Source organism: Festucalex cinctus, chromosome 16, assembly GCF_051991245.1.
Source record: "Festucalex cinctus isolate MCC-2025b chromosome 16, RoL_Fcin_1.0, whole genome shotgun sequence".
In the NCBI taxonomy this organism is placed as follows: Eukaryota; Metazoa; Chordata; class Actinopteri; order Syngnathiformes; family Syngnathidae; genus Festucalex; species Festucalex cinctus.
Genome location: NC_135426.1, coordinates 18,370,463 through 18,395,390, shown reverse-complemented (window position 1 = coordinate 18,395,390; position 24,928 = coordinate 18,370,463). Strand labels below are relative to the sequence as shown.

General features: G+C 40.2%; 3 protein-coding genes across 7 annotated transcripts in view; 2 read left to right on the top strand and 1 right to left on the bottom strand.

Annotated features, from left to right (window-relative positions):
- cdk17 (cyclin dependent kinase 17) overlaps window positions 1-19,093 on the bottom strand; it is a 31,792-nt gene extending 12,699 nt beyond the window's left edge. The window contains exons 1-6 of one of the 4 annotated variants that reach the window (XM_077501160.1): window positions 17,894-19,093; window positions 17,686-17,818; window positions 8,043-8,187; window positions 5,114-5,278; window positions 1,781-1,914; window positions 134-259 (exon numbers count right to left, since the gene is read on the bottom strand). In XM_077501160.1, the coding sequence (XP_077357286.1) occupies window positions 134-259; window positions 1,781-1,914; window positions 5,114-5,278; window positions 8,043-8,169 (552 nt within the window). In that variant the 5' untranslated portion in view covers window positions 8,170-8,187; window positions 17,686-17,818; window positions 17,894-19,093. Of the gene's footprint in view, window positions 1-133; window positions 260-1,780; window positions 1,915-5,113; window positions 5,279-5,508; window positions 5,699-8,042; window positions 8,188-15,916; window positions 16,078-17,685 lie in introns of those variants that run through there. The other 3 variants (XM_077501159.1, XM_077501158.1, XM_077501161.1) reach the window with 3 other exon arrangements.
- Window positions 18,571-22,528, top strand: phyh (phytanoyl-CoA 2-hydroxylase). Of its 2 annotated transcripts, none has more exons than XM_077501162.1 (9): window positions 18,571-18,735; window positions 19,209-19,258; window positions 19,366-19,476; window positions 19,648-19,816; window positions 19,893-19,974; window positions 20,053-20,234; window positions 21,542-21,691; window positions 21,876-22,010; window positions 22,098-22,528. In XM_077501162.1, exons 1-9 carry the CDS (start codon window positions 18,670-18,672, stop codon window positions 22,149-22,151), a joined length of 999 nt encoding a protein of 332 aa, XP_077357288.1. In that variant the 5' UTR covers window positions 18,571-18,669; the 3' UTR covers window positions 22,152-22,528. The 2 variants fall into 2 exon arrangements, with proteins under 2 accessions (XP_077357288.1, XP_077357289.1); XM_077501163.1 differs by lacking the exon at window positions 18,571-18,735 and adding an exon at window positions 18,773-18,892.
- A 132-nt stretch (window positions 22,529-22,660) lies between these two features.
- Window positions 22,661-24,928, top strand: ucmaa (upper zone of growth plate and cartilage matrix associated a). Its single transcript, XM_077501166.1, has 5 exons — window positions 22,661-22,806; window positions 23,171-23,221; window positions 23,294-23,386; window positions 23,656-23,754; window positions 24,677-24,928. Exons 1-5 carry the CDS (start codon window positions 22,749-22,751, stop codon window positions 24,763-24,765), a joined length of 390 nt encoding a protein of 129 aa, XP_077357292.1. The 5' UTR covers window positions 22,661-22,748; the 3' UTR covers window positions 24,766-24,928.

Sequence of the window (24,928 nt, the reverse complement as noted above, 5' to 3'; positions counted from 1 at the left end):
GATTGGTACATCTCGGGCTCCCGCTGGGTCGGTTGCCATGGCAACAACTGGCACAGGCTGCTCCCAGTGCCGCGAGCGCTGCTGGGGCTATAAAAAGTGGCACACGCACGCACGCACGCAGATAGATACGCACCAGCGAGGCTCGGCGCGAGCGGCGGCTGAGCGGCTGGTCGAAGGGCGGGCTGGTGAGCTGCAGCTTCTCCAAGTAGCCGTCGGGAATTCGGATGTCAGCTGGCAGCGACAAGCGCTTGTTGAGGTCCTTCAACACAAAACCCACGCGCATGTTAATGCATTTCCCCACTCAAATCTATTTTTTGCAATCCGATTAAATGTGACATTTAATCCTCCTTTGTCCATTATGTGCAATTATTATACAGGACGAGAACGTGATGTTATCCACAAGACAAATGCAGGCCACCCACGCACTCATGGAGACGGAGGCAAAAATAACTCATCTCTTCCCATGCCAGCGAGACAAAACAGATCTGGTCAAGAAAAAAAAAAAAATCTTTCTGCTGCACATGGATGTGGATAGACCATATCTATTCCGTTATATAAATATGAGCTGGACACAAAATTAGGTACACCTGCACATCTCATGTGACTGCAGTTCCACTCAGTTAATGATGGGATCTATTCTGGGAGGAAAAGAAGTCTCATCTTGACAACATGTGGACAGATGTGGCTAAACAGGAGTGAAATGTATAAAAATAGAAATTAGGTAATATTGCACAGGCTTTAAAGTTTGGCCTCGATGCAAAAATGATCATTGCACCTCCGATACAAGCGGGTGTTTGAATTATTTTTATTACTCAACATGCAAGATACGAACTGGATTATGTAATTGTGCTGCTCGTTTTCAAACAAAAGGCCCTTTCAAATAGAATTATATAAAGACACGGCAACAAAGACGCTATTATTTCAGCCTAAAATAACAGCAAAGGGATTATTTTGATAACTTGCAATGTGGACAATGACTCCTCCTCCCTCACGAGAAGCATCTCAATGCATTACATCATATAAAGTGCTGAGTCACATACTGCATGTCCGTTGCTGTCAAAATCACATCACCATCTTTTTTTTTTTTTTTTTAAACCATTTTATCCAGCAGGGGGCAGAAGGCTTCCAAACTCATGCAGCAAAACACCCACTTCATTATTTATAGTGTATTAAGATAATTTATTGAGGGGTTATTCCATTGACAGAACGTATTTATTTTTTGTTTTTATTTGTACCAGTGATGATGGGAAAATAATGTAGTGACATAATCAACAGTCCTTGTTGCCTTGACTAGTTGTCGAGCAACTCAAGTCGCAAGTTGTGGTGAGTGGACAAGTTAGTCGCCCATTGCTGGAGCTCTTCATGCAAGTCGGCAAGTCTTCCTTGCTTGCCGAAGTTTGCAACAGTGGATTCCAATCCAAGACGCGCTTAGAACCGCCCCCTCATTTGAATTACATTGATTTGGCAGAGCGTCTGCAGTATGACAAATAAATGTGGGAGCAGAGCGTTTATTTATTGACTGATATTTAATTCCATTTATATATTTATTTTTGTATTTAATTCCACATTTATTTTTATATATTTTTTAAATTTTAGAATCTCGTTTTTTATTTTTACATTTTTTTAACTTTTATTTATTTTTGTTGTTTTTATTTCCATTATATTTATTTTTTTATATTTAATTTTTGAACAATATTTTTACATCCGCATTTATTTTTTTACTTTTATTCATTCATTGATTTATTTTTAATTTTTGGCAGTTTTAGTCATCCATAGTTACCTCCATGGAGATTCTCCGGTGGACTCGGTTCCTCAGACAGACGCCCGTCGGGGATTGGACCTCGTCCGACGACGTCCCCGACGCTTGGTCGCTCTCCCCGTCGGAACCCATCTTGAGGTTCTCGTGCACGATGTCTGAAGCACAACACACAATCTGTATTACATAAACAAACAAATAAGGTAACTTGTCTTCTCAAAATGCGCTTCGTATGCGGGTTAAGTATTAATTAAGTGGATATTGAGGCAGACAAAGTGGCAGTGTGATTAATTTTTGCTCATAAAGTCGAAATCCCTCAACAACCACAATGCACTGGGCTCACTGCCAAGCAGCAATTATGTGCACTGGTTCCAATGAAGGAGCGCGATTTCGGGTTCCTCTTCTAAACAACCCCCAGAACAAACGGCCATGTTTTACCCACATTAATAATGCCAACTAAATTGTTTCACTTTAAACAGAATTAGCATGTAAGGAAAGGTTGCTCTTGAAGATATTCAACCCAAAATTGAATCATTTTTGCACTGTTTTTTGTTTTGTTTTTTGTTTTAACGACTTCACTAGTGACTTCCGAATTCAAGGGGGTGTTCCCGTACACACTTCCTGGTTTGAAGTCGGAAAAACACGACTTCCGACCATCCCCGAATGCAACATAAATTTTACCTTTCTACGAAAACTGCTTTCTTTCCGCCCACTTTGACGTCTCCGCATGTCAACCACCGTTTAAGCTGTTGCAAAGTGTGTTTGTCGAGTGAACCATGTTGAAATTTCACGCCCAGGACGTCGTTCTCTTCCAAAATGATGTGTATGCATGTGTCGTACTCTGTCATTTAGTCACACTCATGCATATTTACGAGGAAAATGTGACATCATTTGAGATCAACCCTATTGGCCAAAGTGCATGTCTTGAATATGTCTTGCCAGTAGATGTTATGCAATGTGATAATGTCACTGTAAAACCATTAAACATACAGACATAAGTCGAGGAATCTTAAGAATGCACAACCCGCGCACACTCAAATGAGACGATGCCCTCGACTGTGCAAAACATTCCACGCAATGAGACAAGCTAAAATTAGCATGCAAATTAAATTGTGGGTGAGCCGGTTTCTAAATTACAGCACAGTTAGATTTCCTAGAAAATAGTCAAAAACAAGTGCGTTTTCATCCCGGCCAACCATGCTAAATCGTCAATACATAACTGGAGGTGCTAATTAAAGGGCTCTTCAACATTAAAATGACAAAGTGCAGGGAGATGACGCAAATACAAGCAAGAAATCCACAAGACATGAACGCCATGGATGGAAAAGGTGCAACAACCCATTTCTAGCATTTTGTTTTTTCATATTTCCTGAACAAGAAAACCCGGTGAAAAAACTTGCCCCAATTCTGCGACACTCATTTCCATATTTCTTGCCTCACTTGAAAAATAACCTCTCTTTCACTTCTTTCTCTCACTTTCTAACATCCTCTTCATCCCCTCTGAGCACTCAAATATCTCCTCCATGTGCCCCACTTTCACCCTCCTTTCACTTTTGCATCCTCATTTGCATGTCTTGTCTCCATCACCTCCTGCTGTTTCATATTGCTTGTGACCTACTCGGAGCACATTATTCATACATATTTACCCCATCAGTCCTTCAAAAGGCAAACCGACCTGCACCAACCAACATCACAAAACTTCCATTCAAATCTCCCACCAATATTGCATTCTTATTATTATAGTGCCGCTTTGTCCTACATAACTGCCCTGTTTTGTCATCCGCATTCCTCCATCTGGGCCAGGGTCCAGAGCGAGGCCCAGCCAGTTGGTCTATCAACCATACACAAACATAATAGCATCAACCCGCCTGGTTGCACATATTTAAAGAGTGATGTTTATCATACCACTGATAGCAAATCCTGCGTGATTTCAAACGGGTGTGAATGACTTCTTGCACGGATCGGTGGAGAGAGACTTTCTTTTTTGGACTGATAAGGTTGTATTTCATATTGCCTTTCTACCTTCAAGGCACTTAACAAATCTGACTTGCACTTGTACAGTAATAAGCCGAAAGGAAATTCGAAGAGTAAAATGCAATACAGTGTAAAAACATCCAATTGGAAGATTAGAAATAGAGTTTGGTAATTAATGTAATTTTCAGGAGTGGGGAAAGTCTGGCCCACAGAGTCTTTACATAATCAAGAGTCCTGTAATTTTTTTTGCGATACAATTTCCTCCTAAATAAATTTAAAAAAAAAAAGTCAATGAAAATCTATGCATTAAAAAAATAATAAATTGTTAATTCTTATTATAAATAGAATTTTAGAATTAATTAATCTATTGATTTTCAATTAATCGACTAATCAAATTCATTTTAATTTTGCATTAAGGTGTATTAAAGTATTCCCCCCGATTACCGTTTATTAACCAGTGATTGTTTATTTTGTACTTTGTATTCTAATAGTGATTATAAAAAAAAAAAAGGGGGGGGGGGGTTCATTGTTTTCCAACCTAAAAAAAAAAAAAAAATTGTTTGCAAATGTCTTATTTTGATTAAACGCACGACTTTCATGAAGGACTACAAAAATCATTGAACAACTACTGCTGACATTCTGAAATCAGAACATTTCGACAGTTTAAAATTAAAAAATGGCTCCGAACAATTACTCGATTATTAAAAGTTGATTAATTTGATGATTGATTACTTGATTAATTTTGACACCTCTAATTCTAAACAATAACATGTAAAAATGAAAAATTATTTTATTACACATCTCAACTAGCGCTGCATCTATTAGATATTTTTGTTATAGCTACTACTGATTAGCTTATATTAATCTGGCAGAAAACGATTTCACCTGATTAAACAACAATCCCAAAGTAGTGATAATTTTTGTAAAAGAAAATAAAAAAATCTGAATGATGTTATTAGATAATCATCACCAGCGTCAGGGTTGTCCCACACCCTCACTCAAAGCGAGATGCTGCCTCATCAGTCACGATGAGTCACTTGCCACCTCTCGGGACTTGACATGATGCTACACATCAGTTGTGAACCAGTTCACAGGAAATATCGTCACTTTTTTCCCCACACGGGTGAAAATGACTTGGGCAAGAGCAAAGGTGGGAGGTGCTTGGGATGCACACAGAGCAGGGAAGGCGGACGGAAATCTCACACTTTTCCTGTTTGTCACCAGATGCCAACTGTTCCCCAGCTCGTCACTTCCCTTTATGTGTGTAAGAGGGGTTCTCAAACTTAGCAGTTCCCCTAAAATAGGAGACTTTCTAACCCCCCACCCTCCCAAAGGGTTCGAAAACGATAACGTGTTGTGTGCGAACCGCTGTTAGTGCCTCACCCAAGCGACTGCCGTTGCGCGGTATGGACATGAAGGAGCCCAGGGTGCCGCCGATGACGCTGTGCGGCCGGCGCAGCGGCGGCTTCTTGAAGGAGCCCGTGTACTGGTGCAGGAAGGAGTGCATGCTGTGGGAGGTAGGCGGGCGGCCATTCCTCATGAAGGGCTCTGAAAGAGAACGAGGACCGTTTCAACTGTTGCATCACACTTGCCGAGTCCATTAGAAACGCACACCGGGATTAGCGAACCGACAAATTCATCGAAGATTTAAAGACAAGGTCGTAGTACTCGCAATTGCTATCTTGCGGTCCAAAAAAATCGTCCAAAAGCGCAAGAGCAGCTTCCAGGGCGGAGGAGGTTTTTCGACCCACTAAATAATAAGCACAATAAGCACTCACGGGGATATTTTCATAATCAGCAAAGGTTTCTATTCAAAAACATCTCCATGATTGACTTCAAAACAAAAAAAGCAAATCAAAACGTATTAAATTATTAACATAGAGTTTTAGTGGTTAAACTATTTCTCTCCTCACTCCTTCAACACAACAACAAAAAAGCCTAACCGGCTGTCTTAAATCTCTAATCAGCAGGTTGGCTGCAGGAGGAGGAAGAGGAAGAGGAGGAGGAGGAGGAGCCGGGAAGGCCAGAAAATAATTCAGATAAATAATAATAATCATAAAGTCAAGAAAATGAACACAAAGGCTCCAACAGAGTGTCAGAAGCCAACAGGAAACACACGGTTTGCTTACGTGATGTTGAACAAGCCGACAGACAGAATGTGCAAAAGACGGATGCGCATGTCACTTTATTTTGCCGAGCGCCTGCCAATCATGCGTCAAGAGTCGCAGCTGTGGTGCCAAATTGAACGCAATGTTACGTAACACAGGCAAGGGAAGAGAAGTGCCGACATGAATCAAATCTCTTAACAGCCGATATAATTTATTGGATTTGAAAAGAAAACGCACCAACACAAACAAGGAATTTTTTTTAATTTTTTTTTGCAATGGTACTGTTCAATTAGTGGAGAGCAGATTTCACTTAACTCATTCACTCCTAGCCATTTTCACTGAAGCAACCCCCTTCGCTCCCGTCTGTTTTACTGGATTTTGATTGATTTTTCAAGGCCCACAGAATATTGTGTTCTATTGCTAGAAAACATAGACCCTACCAAACGAATCAATCATGGTACAATTAACCTGTCTACTATACAGACCCAGATTGCACACCAAGTGAATTTATATTTCAGTACATATTCAACAACAACAGTTGAGAAATAAGAAACAAATACTATACATAACTTAAAACTGTCATGCTTGACTGCTAAGCTTCCCAGGTGTGCTCATCACACTGTCAACTAATAAGTCTTAACTACTCTAAGCTGACAGGTTCCCGACTGACCTTCTCGCTTAAAGAGCTGAGTGTGTGTTTATCCAAATGTGTGTGCGCTCTTACTCCTGTTACATAACATCGATGAAGAGCTCTTCATCCCCATCGCCACCGACAGACAAACGTTTTCATTCACTCCTCATCGGCAGTGTTTAATAATTTAAAGACCTGTGAGAGCGGGCAAGTTGCTAAAAGCACTTTTATCTCGAAGGCTATACAATGTCTGCAGATGGACGTGTATACTGTATAGAGATTTAATTACTGTTCAATGCATTTGCTGACTAATAGATGGAAGAGTTTTTAACTATACAAAGTGTGTCTTTTATTAGAAGCGTTGTTAGCAATTTATCGTCTCAAAGACCGGTTATGTAGAAGCATTCAACTCAGCCCCAGTAAAAATAACACGTGGTAATACGTGTTCCCATAGCTTTGACCTGAGTAATAGTAATAGCAATAAAGTGCTAAATTAGCTAATGATATTGACATTATATTATATTAGATGGGAATTCTTAATACTGCCAGAAGCTAATAGTATTTAGGCTGGCACTGGCCCATTCGCCACAAATAATTCTTTTAGGCAAGAAAATCAGGTAGTTCTCTTTAATCAGGCCATAAATGGGAATATCTTGTCTCTCCGCTTAATAAGACACCAAGACCTAAAATCAGGCGTCCACAACTTGTGGCTCTGGAGCCATATCGTATGTTGCACTTTAGTCCCTTTTCCTGTGGATCTCTCTCTCTCTCTCTCTCTCAGCAATTAGCATTAGAATATAGCTAAGTTTCATCATTATTCACAATTTGTTGAAAACACGGGGGAAAAGAGCTTGCAACATGATCCTGGTTGATCTCTTATACTCTGCTGCCACCTGCTGGCATTTTTTTTTTTTTTTTTTTGTAATAACTACCATTGCTTTAAGCGACCTCTTCAGGTCAGAGTCTGCATCAAAGCCTTCTGTATGCTCTAGCATAAAAAAAACCAAAACAACAAACAATAACTATAAATATGTTTTTGCGACCATGGCAATCTTTAAACCAAAACGTTTTTATTAGGGGTGTTAAAAAAAATCGATTCGGCAATATATCGCGATACTACAGCACGCAATCCATTTTTGATGGAAAAATATTCAACAAATCATCAAAATTTCACACCTTAAGCATGGAAGAATGTTATATTAATGGAACATTAAGCCTTAATATTTTATTTCGACGCTGTTCAAATGTGAAAAATGTTACAACCTGTTTGTTAAATACAGTAGCTTACAGTTATAAGACGTTTCAGATCAATAAATAATACATTTTCATACAAATCTTACAGTGTACATGTACAAGTTTACTGAATGGTATTTTCTAAATTTGAGTAAAAAAAATTGCAACAATCGACTTGTAAATCCATATCGGGATTAATCGATATCGAATCGAATCGTGACCTATGAATCGTGATACGGATCGAATCGTCAGGTACTAGGCAATTCACACCCCTAGTTTTTATATATTCTTGGGAGCAAATGAGTTAAGTACCGAGTTGTCACCGCTGACAAATACAAACCGTTGTCCTTGGTGCCGCCGTCCTCAATGGTCATCTGCTCGGCCAGCTCAGACAGCGACTCGTCGATGGTCTGACTTGAGCGCAGCGTTAGCGACAGACGCTTCTTAATCCTCTTCATCTTCTCCATGGCGGGGCGGTGCGCGGCCTGCGAGACACGCACGCAAGCACGCGGTCAACGTTCACACCAAAAGCCACATTTGACGGGTGGGATTCTAAGCAATCCCCCCGCTTGCTATGACCGGCCTCATGAATGAAGTAAGGCTCCTTTTAATCCAATATTAATCCGCGTGAGCAGCGCCTGCATAAACCATGAACAAAGCATGAATAAAAGATGAATATCACAGATATTTTCACTTTGAAACCAGGGCGGATTAGACTAATTGGAGGAGGAGAAGAGTTGGGACTGGGTGTTGACGCAGCGGCGGCTGCAGGAAACACCTTGCTCAATCGTCCTCGAGCTGCTCCGCGCTCGCTCATTGTGCTGCCGTGTCGACCCCCCACAGAGCGTGTGCGCACAGTAAAGCGACATAAGGGAGGAAACAGACGCAGAAATGTCCCACCCGTCCCGGCTGACACGTAGTGACCAATCAAGCTGACCTTCCTTCCTTCTTCCCGTGGACAGCTCCCACTCATGACACATCCCTTCAGCGGTTTGTCATCCGTGTCGGGGCGAGTTATTAATCATTGTGGGGTTCGCACAGTCAGCCATCCGTCCAATTATGTACGACCTTCGCGGATGCTGCAAAAGCGTCGGTATAAGCTCTGTCAGCTGTAGTCGGTCTAATTTAAAAAAAACAAATCACCAGGCTAGGGAAAGGATTCTATCCAAAGCTCTATAGCAACCATAACCACATGTTGGTTTTTTCACATAGTAAGTCGTTAAAATTTCATGTATTCCAGTAAAGCTTATTAGGTAATGTGTAACCTTTAAACGGTTTAAACATGGAGAAACTCAGATGAAGATGGGAGCCTATCACGGCCAATTTCGGCTCAGGAAAGGGTCACTAATTTAGTTTACCTTGGCTAAAGATTAATATGTAGTCAGAAAATACACATAGTTAAACAGGTTGTCTTATTTTTTTAAGTACATTACAGCAGAGAGGCGTAAAAGATCTTTCTGGTTTCACGTGTTAATTTTGCCAACAAAATCTAAACAAAAAGAATTTTGTCAACACGTTTTTCACCGGACTAAAACCCTCATTAATAAACAATAACTGGGACTAAATCAGTATGCATATTTGTCGACTAATGAAGACTAGATGAAAATTATGGAGGACCAAAACTGCAAAAATGACTAAATAAATGACTAAATAAAAAATAAATGACTAAATAAATAAATGACAAAAAGTGAAAATAAAAACGGATTTATTTCCATTTATATTTTTTTTTATATAACTTTTGAATTATATTTTTTTTATATTAATTTTTATTTTCACTTTTAGTCATTTATTTTTTATTTATTTTGAATATTGGAAATTTTGGTCCTCCATAGAAAATGTCCTTCACTTAATAAAAACTGGACCAAAATCTATGGACTAAATAAAAATGGGATGAGGTTGACTAACTGATAAAAACTAACAAGCGTGACTGAAATTGGACTTCAACTGAGACTAAATTTAAAAAATGGCAGATAAAATTAACACTACTGGTCTCAGTATATCTGGAATTTCAACATCACTGAAGCAAAAAAAAAAAAAAAAAAAAAAAAAAAAAAAAAATGAACAAACTGACTCACCAGAGATACATTTGCATCAAAACACCAAAATCCCTTCAAATATTTCGACAAGCAGTCTCAGTACGGTACATTTAAAAAAAAATGTAAATAAAAAAATAATACAGCCCGATTGAGAGTGCATGCAGCTTGTGTGATTAGCCTACTTTTCGAAGAGGAAGTGTGTCATGCCAACTCTGGTGGCTCGGTCACCATGCAGATCTGATGACCTCGCACACGTGCAGTCACAAGTGCACATTACACAGCTGTTGAAGTATATTGAAAACAAAACAATGTAACGAGGATGTAAATTGCGTTTAAAAAAATGACGATGCGAATTTAAAATGAATTCCGTCACTCACACAAACACACACAGACAGATAAGTAGTCTTTGTCCCCCATACAAAGGAGTGTAACAGAGCTGGGTTTTATCTCCGACGCAAAACAAAGACTTGTGACGTGTGCGCGTCTGTGTTCTTTGTGTAGCATCTGATGCCTGTGATGGAAGTGTATGTGAGGAAATTTAAATTCTGGCAACTTCTAGATATAGAGGGAATACCGAGCTCCCTCGACTGCCTCTCTTTTCATCATCAGTAAATCCTGCATTATTGACCCACATTCTGCGCAGGGGAAAAAAAAAAAAGAAAAAAAAAAGAGGGGGGGCATCAATATCACTGCCGCCTCCTGGAAACATCAAGGGTATAATGGGTAGTCAATGTAGGACAAAACTTCACAGGGAAACCATCAAGACCTGCAGGCCTAATTACTGGAGACAAATAATTACACACACCTCCGTCGTCAAAACCCCCTCTTGCCTCCCCCTTCTCGTTCCTTCTTTTCTCCCATCTCATTTCGAAGGATATCAGAGAGGAGACGAATGTGACATTAAAGTCAGTGGGAGAGTGTGAAAAGGAAGGGAGGGAAGAAGAGCGAGAAAGGAGACATAATGGCGTCCCTGTGTTTGCTAGAGGGCCATGAAATCGCCCGAGTGACTGCAGGCATGTACAGTGCTGCTTGGTGAAAGAGCGAGCGGGGCGGGAAGGGGCTGCACTCATTTATGGTTGCAGTGGTATAAAAACACATCTTCTTACCCAAACGCAATATTGTGAGGCATGAGGGAAGACTCGACTTTGGGTAGCTTCTTCCCCTTTTCTGCTTTCCAAAGCTTGTGAGAAAATAACAGGCAAGAGCAGTGCTCCTCGTTACCATGTAATTTAGTGTGAAGCAGCCCATAATTCAGCATCCCAAAGCGCCAAATTAGGATCAATCAATGGCCAGACATACTTGTCCAATAAATAATATGTAACGATGACGGCCATATCATGATATCGCGATATTAAAACTGCCACAATATATCGTCATCGTCATGTCACGATATTAAAAGCAGCACTTCCGTTAAAAATGTCAGGTTGATTTCCATTTGTGCGGCTCTAGCACCCTCTGGTGGCTAGCTTTTTTTTTTTTAAGTGCCGTTTAATTTTTAAAAGGCATGTTTTGGCCCTTATATGTTTAAATGTCATGTTCATGGTTTGATGAAGGGCACGTTACATGCTTGTGAACCGAGTCAATATGTTGAGGAACTCAATGTGTGCTTGCGTTAGCAAGTAAATGCCTCAATATAAAGTGTTACTAGAGATTATATGCATTGCTGTAATGTACAAAAACACAATATTGTGTTTTTTTCTTAAAGTATGAGCTCTTTTTTTTTTTTTTTTTTTTACAATATTGTTCCCTTTTTTGTATCGTCAACCTCCCCACAATATCATGATAATTATCGTATCGTAACCATATCATAATAATAGCATATCGTGATGTTTGGATATAGTTACATCCCTACAAATAAACCAACTTTTTTTTGTTGGTTTTTGTTGTTGTTGATGCATTAGTGACTGAGGAGAAGCACTTAAAGGAGAAAGAAGCCCATCAAACAGGTCCATCTGGCAATTCTGACAGAGGAGAAGAACTGAAGGCCGTAGCGGAAGATGGTGAGGCCTTGAAGAAAGGCTCTTTGGACAAAGTAAACCTGAAGCAACATTAATGAATAAATTGAACTTGGAACCGCAAAAGACTGCCGGCTTTTATAGATTTTTCTCGTGGTTTGTACGAATGAAAACTGAAAAAAAAAATACAAAAAGAAACAGAAGGCAAGGACAAATCAATACACAATTTCAAAAGTGGCTGCAGACGCACAATTTCTTTTAGATCAAAAGCTACAGTGGAAGGTGAAATGTGAGCCAACACAGGTGCTTAGTTTTGACTTGACCACACATGATGATGGGCGGGTTTGCAGTGCCCCAGGCCCACTTTGCAGCGCCAATAATATTTAGACAAAAAAGGGAGTTTCCCCTGAATCATTAGCTACCTATACAATGTCGACTTGGAAGTGCATGAGCCCAATGGCCGTCACCTCCCTAACGTCAACAAAGTACACGGATCTCTCCGACTGGTATCGCTGACTCGCACCACTGTGGCAGCACCGTTGATTCATTTCAGTGCAATTTAACCTTGTGGTCAGTTAACAGCCATTTTTTTTTTCTCCTTTATCATGAATATTTTCTTTTGTGTCGGTCAGAAGTGTTTCAAAGGCGTTCAGTGCCAACAGAGCAGTCACAAGCATGTGTTTGTGTAGCCATGAGGACGCATACAAACAGCATCAGTACTGCTGCCCGGTGCGGTGGGTGCTCTCAGCTCAAAGACCCTTTTGTTTGCCCGAAAGAAGCCAAAAAAAAAAAAAGGGAGCTTCAGCATGACTGGCCCACAGGGGCTTCGCCGCGTTCTTGTGAGCAATCGCACAAAAGGCTGTAATGTTAATATTAATAGAGAGATGAACGAAAATGAAATGACCTTACATAATGCCACCTGAAGGATCAATAAAGTTTTGATGTGCCTCCAATTCGCTACTGAAAAGGGGCAGACAAAAATAAGAGAGAGAAACAGAGGATGACGAAAAGTGGAGTCAGATCATGTGGAAGGAAGGAATGAAGATAAAAGATGGAGGAGAGGAAGGGTGAGTTGAAGGCAACATGTTATTTATAGATTTCGATGCCTGCAAAGTCTGCCTGTGGCATACAAATGTAAACACAGCACGTGGTGAGCCATTATCACACACACACACACACAAAACAAGACCGATTCTCAAGTCTGAGTGCAATAAAGCTTTGGGAACGCGTGTGCGGCGTTTGAGGTCATGACAAAGGCAGGACACGCTAATCTTCAATTACAAAGGATGAGCCTTCAAATCAGTGGATCAAGTCTGCGTTATCATCAATCCACCAACACACAGGCGGCGATCTCGCCGAGGCGCTCACAACAATGCAATCTTAAGCGGGTGAAGGTGTGCGTGACAGCGGCCAATCACGACAAGCGCTGAACAATCAACCTCTGCGCTCTGTGCAGTAGCTTAACAATAACCCGTTTGACCACATTGTGTGGTTTTTGTCTGAACTGACGCAGTGAACAAATGATGCGGGGAGCGGAGGTGACGCATTGAACATTGATGGCCCGTGTCTTTGCAACATGCCGCGTGATGTGTGCACTGCGTGCACTCGTTCTGCTGTTATTCAGTCGAGTGGAAGACGACTGCTGCAGTCCAGTAAAAGCCTTGCTTCCATTCTGGTGTTGACATTGTGGTCAGTGGAGAAGGTGGGCTCGACTACTGTATTGATTCGCTTTACATATAAGAGCTGCATAAATAAATAAATAAATAAAAATAAGATGTGGGATTGAGGGATAATCGGGGGCCGATATTGGGCATTTGACAAATAACAGTATCGGCAGTAATGGTATATAACAAAAAACAATTGCTGTCAATTATACGCAGATTTTCGCTATTTGTGGCCCTGAAATCATATTGTACCAAAAAATAACAAATGAAAATGAAACGCGTCAACACTTTGCCTGTATGAGTTCCGGACGTCTAAAAATAAATAAATAAATAAATAAATAAATAAATAAATAAATAAACAAATAAATAAATAAATAAATAAATAAATACTTGTCATATGCATTTGTGTTGCCAGTTATTTAATTTGTGTCATATTTAACATGTTGATGTTGGTCTATGATTAAAAAAAATAAAATAAATTCATTAAACAAATCGTATTACATTTTTCTTTTCTTTTTATTTTTTTTAACTTTACAGAATTGTCTCACGGACCGGATTAAAACCCCTTTGTGGGCCTGATCCGGCCCGCGGGCCATATATTTTTTTTTTTCACCCCTGTTTTAAAGGTATTAATTGTACATGAAAAATAATGAAGTTATCAAATTAATTCTGGACAAAATATGAACTTTTCACTGCTGAAAATGGTCCAATGAGTCAAGTATCCCTTTAAGATTTCAGGATTTTTTAAATTTTTGAAAAAAAAAAAAAAAAAAAAAAAAAAAAAAAAGAGCGATGGTATTTACTTCCATTGAACTTTTTAAGACGTAGTTATAACCTTGGGAGCTCCTAAAACTTTTTTTTTTATTTTTATTTCAAATGAAGTATATTGTGTCTAAGATTTGAAAAAAAAAAAAAAAAAGTCTACATTTTGAAAAGCCTGAAAATGTGTTCAATAAACGTGCTGAAAGACATTACAACAAAGTAGAGATTGGCATTTGTATTTTAACATTTTTTAACAAATACTCATTTGTGAGCCCCTTATTATTATTATTTTTTAACTGAAAATGAATATCGACTTCAAATACTGGTTTATTAGCCTTGGTCCTGGAAAAAAACAAAACAAAACAAAACAAATCGGTCTATCTCACGCGGGATTCCACGGTGTAACCTGCCACTATCAGACAACGTTCCAAATATGTCCACTCGCCCCCGAGGGCCTGAGGAACAGGTGCTCGGTCTTTAATGCCCCATGTTGGGCGATTCGCTCCAATGAGCACTTTCCTGTCATCAGGCCAAGCCAGGTTCCCATGAACACCTTGGCATCTTGTTACATTGTACATACGCTCCACTCCAATCGTTTTGTACTTTCGGGATCCTCCTCATCTGAGTTCTACAATGCTAATGTAAACAAAAAGAGATGATAATTAGCTATGAAATCTCACAGTACAGTGGATTTCCCTCAACATCTACTGGGAACGATAAAAATGAGATTTAAAAACCGCATTGTGGACGTGAAGAATATAACACCCCTTGGTTCATTTGGATACGCTAATGCCACACAGCGAGGACATTAATGGAACTGCCGCATTCACAGGGGGTGAGTGTTTACAGGTTTGACTCGATTGTGTTCTTTGAGGCTTGCCACAGTATATCCTGCAGGCAAACTGCACTGCAGCTCTCTTCCTGCTTGCTTTTTCATTTTGGTTTTATTGATAAGTCAGTAGTGGTAATAAGCACATGGTCAGAGTAAGAGAATGGGAGTAGTGTAGGTGCAAATGTGCCTGTATGCTTGCATTAGCAAGTAAGTGCCTCAATATTGTTATTAGAGATTGTAGGTGGTTTATATGCATTGCTGTTATGTACAAAAGCACAATATTGTGCTTTTTTTAAAAATTTTTTAGTATGAGCTCTTTTCTTTTTTACAATATTGTGATCTTTTTTAAATATCGCCAACCCCCCCACAATATCGTGATAATTATCGTATTGTGACCTTCATATCGTGATAATATCGTATCGTGATGTTTGGATATCGTTACATCCCTACACCGGGATGTCATTTGTGCCAATTTGTCAAACTGTCTGCAAGTCTGCACCTCAACACCTGCCCTGCTTTAATGTGCAAATGGAGGGGCGCTTTCATTCCATCGTGATGTTATTTCATCATGAATGAGCACCGGCTTGTTTATATACGCCGATGTGACCCGGGCATGTGTGCGAAATCCCCGTCTGATGCTGCTCCAACAAATGCCACTCTTTAATCCCCGGATTATGAGCCAATCTCCCTCTCCCGACTCAACCCGCAGCGCACACACATCTGGGAGAGCGCCGTGACAATGCAGACAATGTGACTTGAGGCGCACAAGTGTTCAGTGGAATGCGAGCGAGGCAAGTTAACATACAGGCATACGCACGCGACAAGACCGAACATCCCTTCTGACATCCGACCACGCTCATGGAGGATGACAAGCGCACGCACTCTATCATTAGATGCCTGTGTCACATCAGTCTGATGCAGTACGCATACATACACAAACAGGAAGAGCAATAAAATAAACTCACACCGCTCGACATTCCTGACATAGTTAACATCAGTTTTGTAGTGTGAATCACGCGTCAACCCCCTCGGATTGTTTTCATCCTGGTTGTAACAAACTACTCAACAACAGCAGACTATCGGACGAAATCTTGACGAGTGCACACAAAAAGGAATATTTGAACGTTATGTAAACGAGGGAGAAAGAGAGGGCGAACGAGAGAGCGGTTGTCAATAGCAACAGTGTTTTACAGGCTGATCATAAAGCAAGCAGTCTGCGCCGCAGCAAAGCATTGTGGGCAATTTTGACGCCTTATGCAACACATGACAATTGCTGAGGTGCATTTTGAAACATAGAATTATTATTATTCATTCATAATGATGCCTTCCTTCCACTTTCAAAAAACATACATAAAATTGAGCTGAGGTGTTGAAATTTTGCCCATGTCATGTTGCTAAATAAGCTATATAAAACTCTATCACGTTGGGATGTTTTATTTTTATTTTTTTTTAAAGGACAATTTAAAAATGCTCTATGGTGTTTGTATATTTTGTATAGATCTCAGAGGACTTCATAAAAAAAAAAAAGGTATGGTTACATTCCACTAAACTTTGTTACGTGAGGATCAAACAGATGCACTTAGAATAAACATGACATAACCTTGACAGGACAGTAAAATGAAGATGAAAGACATTTGTTTCAAAGTTATTAAAAACAAAACAAAAAACACTGATTTCAACAATTAAAAGTTAGTGGAGTCTTTCTGTTAAATATTTCCAGTCCCAGGAAAAGATACAAACAGATTATGTACTCTGTTGCGGTCTGGTGAGCACATTCTTCTTGACAAGTAGGCCCACTCTGATGTGAAAGTTTAGTGGATTGTACCTTTAAACACATGGCAGAATGTTGCAATCAAGTATCCAAATAGGTCAAAACACCCACGTCACGTGGCACGCTAAAATTTTCAACCCTGATAGCGTAATTTTTATGACTGCGATCCATCCATGCCGTGTCTGGACTATATTCCTGCTGTTTGCAACAAAATGCAGATCAATACAAGCACTCTTATATGGCCTCACAATGGACTGGTAGGGGGGACGTCATGGTAATGACTTTGTCCTCTGGGGGTGTGCTAGCCTCAATAGCCAACAGTAGCCTACATGTGGATGTGGGTCAGAACACACACTGGTTTCGTCACATCACATGTAGACAAATTAATAGGTTGCCAATGAAGAATAGCGAAAGCAAATTGGGGTCAAACAGCAGTGCTGAGACATGCATCCGTCAATTTGGGAGATGAAATGGCAGCAGGTGCAACTCATGTTAAAACATGTATCGTAGGTATTGCAAGAAAAAGACAGAAGCTGCATCATTTCTTTAAAATGAATATGCAGTAATAAAGCTTTGGTGTTGAAAATAAGTCATTGTTTTTCAAAATACGACTCAAATATGTGTTGATAAAAGGAGACTCAACTCAATAAGTGAAACCACTTAAAAGTGGAATTTCTACATTTTGTGAAGCGCAGAATAATGGCATACGTTATGTCAATAAACTTAAATATTTGCACATCACACAACGAGTTACGGACACTGGGGGTGAAAAGGAAGGCATTTGTCAAATGTCAAAACAACACATTCAATGTGGCATCTCAATTTCCTCTTGTGTTGACATTTTAGTCACCACAAACCACTCTACTGCTCTCGTCTTCGCAGCCGAATTTACCGAAACGTCACGGAATACATTATAGGACAGTATTGACTGCTGCCAGAATTGTTATTATAAGAGAATTTTACCTGTTAACGGTGAATTCCGTGGTTTCAAGCGGACCCTCCGGAGCTGCAAGGCCCGGATGCCCTCCTCCGCTGTATCCGCCCACAGAAGTCGACCGAAAAACACAGCGACCGCTCGGTTCCGGTTCCAAGCGTTCTGGTAAAGAAATGAAACAACGTCCTTGGGAACGAAAAGAAGAGATGGGGCGAGGAAATGGGTGACTGAGCGAACCCCTCTAAAATGCTGTTTTTCGTGGCTGTGGGAGCAGATTAAAGTGTCTGGAGAAGGATCTCTCCAGTTCCACAACCGACTGTGGGGACGGGAGGGGTGCAATCAAGCTGGCAGGCATCAAGCTGTACAGTACACGATACTAAAGCAACTTCCTGTTTGAGTAAAAAATAAAATCACAAGAGCGTCCGGTTAGTTAGGAAAGAATAAAAGTATGATTTACCGCGATCATGAAACCTTCTTCATAATAATTCATTTTTTAATGAATTATTTAGTTATATAAAATTTTAACAAAATATACAAGTTAAATACAGTAACCGATCCTTTTGTTGACTACGCTATTATGTTACGTATAAATCTCAAAAGCCAGTTTAGTATTATTGGATAATATTCACGGGTACGCCTAATGATCCTGCGTAGCATGCAACCATCATAACCACGACAGATTAATAAATTGTTAAATGCATGTAAAAAACAGAAAGTCCTCAGTTGTTGGTGACAGGGCGCCATCTGTTGGAAAAATGGAAACACTACAGTAATGTATAAAACAGTTTCGCAGACCATTAATAAGGTTGCTATGCAAATAATATTGATATAGCTGTATATAAATGTGCGATATTTCATTTTGTTGAAATATAAAGAGTAAGTTCACATGCAGCAACAACAACAACTATACAACATGACGTGTTTCGTTGCTTTGCTCTTTGCCCTACATCCATAATATCACCGGCCTTTGTCCCACAGTGACGGGACAAGAGCGCCTCATAACCGGCCGAAAAATGTCGCGAGCATCGGAAAGGCTCAAATTGATGATCGGACATCTCGATCGGTCCCCCGCTGTGGTCGTATCCTCCTTAATTCGTTGGAGCTTTACAACCGGCTAACCACGTCATGTAGCCGAGATCTGTGCATCGAGCCGCGGACTGTGTAGGCAGCACAGGTCGGGGTCCCATCGGAGACAACTAGGCCACCTGGATGACTGTTCAACGGTTGCGTGTAACGGTATTTTTACTGCATATATCAACATAATTATGAATTTCTCCCGACAACGTTGTAACCAGCCAACTTAACGCTTCATTACAAAGTTTCATGTTTTGGTTAATGTTTGTTTGTTATTCTACACTTAAGTAGCGTATTACATAAACACCCGTTGCAGGTTGAACAGCAAAACAAGACAGGTGCATCTAATCTGTAACAGTATGTGACGACCAAATGCATCATGGGAAAATTCAGCATTCCATTACTTGTTGCACCGTTCAAAAAAACTGAAATGAAAACTTAATATGTCTGCTATCATCCTTAACACGACCTCCTTCAGGCAAAACCGACATCGGCTCCAACCTCCACCTTTCACCCCCACAAACTGAGGCAAGGACGAACCTTTCGATTTAGCTGGGCGTCCATTTTATACAGGTTCTCATAATTTGGACACTTGGACAATGATTAAATCTACTCTCATTACTTTACTTGGTCAGATACACGCTCGACAATGACCTGCTGACGCCAGAAGAGAGGCTCTTCTATGAGCAAAATGGGTTCTTCGTTGTCAGGAACCTTGTGGCCGATGAGGACATCGACTTGTTCAGGTGACAGATTGCAACATAAATTTTTTCAATTCAATTTTTTTTTATTTCATTCTTTAAAAAATGAAAGGGGGCAGAAAGAAGTGAAACTTGTGATGCCCCTGATTAAAAAATAACAAACATCAGAAATTATGCACGACATGGAGTAAGTTACTTGCGTATTTCTGTCTTCAGGAAGGAGTTTGAGCGAATTTGTCAAAGGAAAGTCAACGTTCCCGGTCTGGTGGTAATGAGAGACATCGCCATCATCAAGTCCGAGTTTGTTCCAGAACAGAAAGCTGTCACCAAACTCCAAGACTTCCAGGAGGATCCCGAACTTTTCCGCTACTGCACTTTACCACAGGTACGAAACACACTCTTTAACATATACCTCTAATAGTAACCAAGAACTTAAAGCTGACCTAATTCTACCTTATCAGATCCTAAAGTATGTGAGCTGCTTCACCGGACCGAACATCATGGCTATGCACACCATGCTCATCAACAAGCCTCCGGATGCAGGTATCAGGATGCTCGTGAAGTTACGATCACAACGGAGCAATTACAAAAACGCTCATCTGGGGGGGTTCGTGTTTGCAGGAAAGAAAACGTCCCGCCACCCTATGCATCAGGATCTGCATTACTTCCCGTTCCGACCGGCCGACCGGATTGTCTGCGCCTGGACGGCGTTGGAGCGGGTCAACAGGCAGAACGGATGCCTGGTGGTCCTGCCGGGAACGCACACGGGCACGCTCAAGGAGCACGACTACCCAGAGTGGGAGGTAAGGTGGTCCAAAAGTAGGTCTTGTAAATTAAAGGGACAGTCAATGTTCCCTAGCGCCATCTTGTGGTGAACTATTAAAAACTGACTTTTTATGTCAATAGTATGCAAAAAAAAAAATATGTTATATGTGTAAATATGTATTGCATAAACGTATTTTATAAAATCATAGGTCTAGTAGTCACTAATTATATTACATGGATGTAGTCTCACCTTACTAGAGCTGCCATGTTTCGCCGCCATTCCTCCTACGGCTATGCCAAAGAACAACTTCGTGAATGTAGTTAGTCCAGGTGGTATTGCATCTAGTGTCACACTCAGGTGGTCATCACTAACTCCCGTGATTTTTGCCCGTCACTTGTCACTTTCTCCGCTCTCGCAAGTGTTTGCTAGCTTTTTTTTTTTTTTGATACTTTACTTATTTAGCCATTTTTAGCATTCAAACATTAATATTTTGTCTATAATTAATTTGATATTGTCATTATTTTTCACGTTCAATTAGTACCTTTAAAAATAACTTTTGCAACTTGCTGTCGACTGAAAATGACATCACAAGGGCTCAGGTAACCAATCACAGCTCAGCTTGTGAATGTCACATGACCAAACCTAGAAAACAGGTGATTATAGACAAAATATTAACTTTTTAATGCTATAATGGGCTAAATAAGTGAAGTATCCCTTTAAGCTAGCTCCTCCTGCTAGCCGCTCATTAGCCACTCCACCCTACGGCTCCGACTGATGCTGCCTTCATGTGGCATCATAATTATGGTAACTACCACACGTCGAGTAGAAAATTACATCATGTCGTATTTTCTACTGGACAACTGGGAGTTTATTTTGATACCCGAGTTTCCGAGTTAAGAGAACTATTCAAGTTTCAACATGGCAGAGAGTGCCGAAGCTAGCGCTAGCGGGTTGTTTTAGAATCTACACAACTACATAAGCATACACAATTCAATGTCCTGTCCTTTACAACTCACTATTTGCCGTAATCGTTTGGTTTTAACAAGCAAAGAGTACATCAGCAGCTATGTGTAATTTTTTTAGCTACAACAACAAAAGCACAAGAACACAACTCTGTCGTTATTAGGAGTTTCTGAGTGGTCCATCTTTCCCATAGCAAGTGAAGGTAGGGTAACTCCCGCTAGCCGTTCTTCTAGGCCGCTCCGGCTAATTTCTCTGAGCCACCGGTAGTGTGCGTGCTTCTAATGCAATTCTTTGACCAGTAGATGGTGCTAGGGATCACTGAATGATGGTCTACAAGTCGGAAGGAAACGACTGAATTTCCTAATTGCCACAAATGTTTAGGGTGGGGTGAACAAGATGTACCACGGAGTGCGCGACTACGACCCACAACACCCCAGGGTGCATCTGGAGATGGAAAAGGGGGACACGGTGTTCTTCCACCCGCTGCTGATCCACGGTTCTGGAATGAATCAGACGGAAGGATTCCGAAAGGTACTACACTACCCAGAATGCATTTCCTCTAAATATGGTTTACTGAAAAATGTCAAGTTCGAATTCATTGCACATTTTTATATGAATAATTGTAAGACTAATGGTGAATTAAGTAGTTTAATTATGTAAATCTGTAATATGTCGATTTTGGCACCTGTACTCTAATTGCATTCCCGTTTTCCAGGCCATCTCCTGCCATTACGCCAGTTCCGACTGCTATTACATCGACGTGAAAGGAACCACGCAGGAAAACATTGAGAATGAGGTGAAGGAGCTCGCATTCAGAAAGTACCCCGAGGCTGTTGGTATCACCTTCCAGGTAATTTCACCATTTCAGTTACAGTTAGTACTGGAAGGGTATTTTTTTTCTTCTTTTTTTTAATGACTTATTTGTCTCCCCCTGCAGGACACATGGGCTTTCCGAGGCCGCCTGGTGCAGGGGGAGAGACGCGTACTGTAAGACAAGCTGACAGAAGACAACTGAGGAAAATTGTGATAGTATAAGAAGCAATAGGATGTGTTCACTTTACTGCACTTTAATCACTGAGTTTAAAAGTTAATGGAAGACGATTGCAGTGTTAAATTTGGCTTGCTGTAGCACACTTTGGTTCTGTCCTTTTTGCCGCCTTTTAGAGCACAGTAATAATTTGTGCACTTACAGGTTTGAAAAAGACGGTCTGCTGAACGTGCAAGTGGGAAAAATATATTACTTGAAACCAATCATTGTGATTAAACTGCCTTACAACTGGTTTAAGGGACACCTTTCATGTGACGAATGTATACTAACTGATTTTACAATGTTTTAATTCATAATAAACGATGGAATTGCTGCTTGAATCATTGTCATCTGTAATAATTCCTTATATAGTAAGTGCACCTAACTGTTATGTAAAGAGCTATCTCAAAAAAAAAAAAAAAAAGGTTTTCGGCACATTCAGTCCCGCCCACTCTTCCTCCCTCTCCTTATCCGCCCTTCTTACTTTTATGCACACATCGGCAATCAGAGTGAAACGAAGTGCTGTGAAGATCCGTCGGCAGTCTGTTCCCGCTCTCCAAGATGTCTCCAAGTCCAGTCTTTGCTTTGTCTTGCCTCACCACCCTCCTCATCCTCACTTGTGAGTACCCTCTGTTGTCTGTTTGTGGGGGGGACAAGATCAGCCGTTTGTAAATTCATATCAAATGTTTGGGAAGGAAAAAAAATATCTTACCTTAGAAGTTGTACAAATCCCTCACACTTGAACTAGCCTTGAGCCACATGCTGCTTCACCACATCTCAAGACATGAACTGATCACATGAATTAACCTGTTCTGGTTAACTTCCGATCTAATAATACAAAATAAAAACATTTTTCACATCGCCAGGGCACATACCTTACATTGGAAAGTAATTAACTGCTGTCACTATATGACGCTGGCATAGATAGAAGAACAAAAATACATGATTTACTATATTTTCTTTTAAATTTTTTATTTTTTAAGTATCCAGTGTCGTCGAAAGCGCGGACAACCCAAAACCTGCCGATGTCAAAGGTGATACTCACATCGCATAATCCTGACCCGCAACTGTGGCTAACATTCAAGCGCTGAACTCTGACCCTCCAGAGGCCGCGCGACCCGTGTTCATGCCCGAGACGGATGCCGCCACCTTTTTCAAACGCCGCAGTCGCCGCTCAGTGAGATACTACGAGCAGCTAGGTGAGTGGTACGCTCAGGACACTGGCCCGCAAATAGGAAAAGCAAAACAATAATCATATCCGGTGTGATTACATAATGTTGGAAGGCAGCAGAATTGGAGACAACGGGTTGTGTTAGGACAGCGAGGACGATATGTGGCTGCTAAGTCAATCAAGTATTGTGTCATGCAACAGAAGCTCCCTTTAATATTCATCGCACACACTCGCCTGCAGGAGTCACGGGATAGTGTGGAGCACTGTCCTTCACATTTGCTTGCCATGTGTCCCCAGCTGAGCAGAGGGTGCATCGAATAAACTCGGAGCGCCGGAGAGAGCACAACGAGGAGCAACGCAACGAGTACGAGAACTACGCCGAAGAGGATCGAACCGGTAAACGATCAGTCACACATGCAAGCAGACGTTTTATGGATCCTGAGAGGCTCCCGTCATGTCAGTACAATTTGTAACCGTTTTTGTAAAACTGATATGGTAATCATCTTGAAACAAAAGTTATGAGAAAATATTGGAAAATGGATGGATGGATATTGAGAAAAAAAAAAAATCACAATGAGATTATTTTTCAAAATCGTCCAGCCCTACTTAACAATTCTAATACATTTAATTAGGTAGGTGTGTCAAAATTAGTGCATTAATTTGACATTAATTTAAAGACCGCCCCTTATTTGGAAGGCCTGTACTGGGGGAATTCCAGTCGCAACGCAGATGTCCACGTCAAAATTTAGTAGTAATAAATTTCAAAATGCATATATTTGTGGAGACTGTCATCAAGTTGTATTTTACTATTTTAAAAATGTGCACAATTTCACAAGTTACTTTATGTTAACGATTAGATTGCTCTTAATAGGAAAAGAAAAACGCACTGACATCTTACAGATGCAATTATGCCATCTAGTGGCACAAAAATTACCTCAACACAAATCAGTATCACTCATTTTTTACAGTAACTAGATTTTATGAATTATTATGAAATTACTAGGGATGAAAAAAAAAGAAAAAAAAATGTGATTGGGACATCCCTAGAAATGACTGTATTAATGACAAAAAGATGTAGCCATATTTCTATTAGTTTAATATTTCTTCCACTTTCATATTAAGAGTATGAAAACTTAGGGAAAAAATATTGTACATTCAGAACAGATAAAAAATTTCATTACACTAATTTACAAACAACCCTTGTACCATATTTTTAAATAGAGCATTCCTTCAAAGTAATTGTGATATCAGTTTATTTTGTGAAATCTTCTCACTACATTTGACTAACTTGAATATGTTTCCTCCTTGATATGCACAGAGCAACGGGAAAGAACGAGGGAGAAACACGAGCAAGTTCGAGAGTACAACTATGATGGGCGTTACCCTCGATTTCACTGGTTTCACTGAGTGCATTCAAAGCTGAAGCGAATCGTATATTTTAATATAGCTCAAAATGTCATAAAAAAAAATAAAAATCATTAACAGGACGCAAAGCCAGTTTTCTGCATTGTGTATTATTATTTTTTTCTACATTGTACTTAAAAAAATAAAGTAATCACTATGTAAAGCA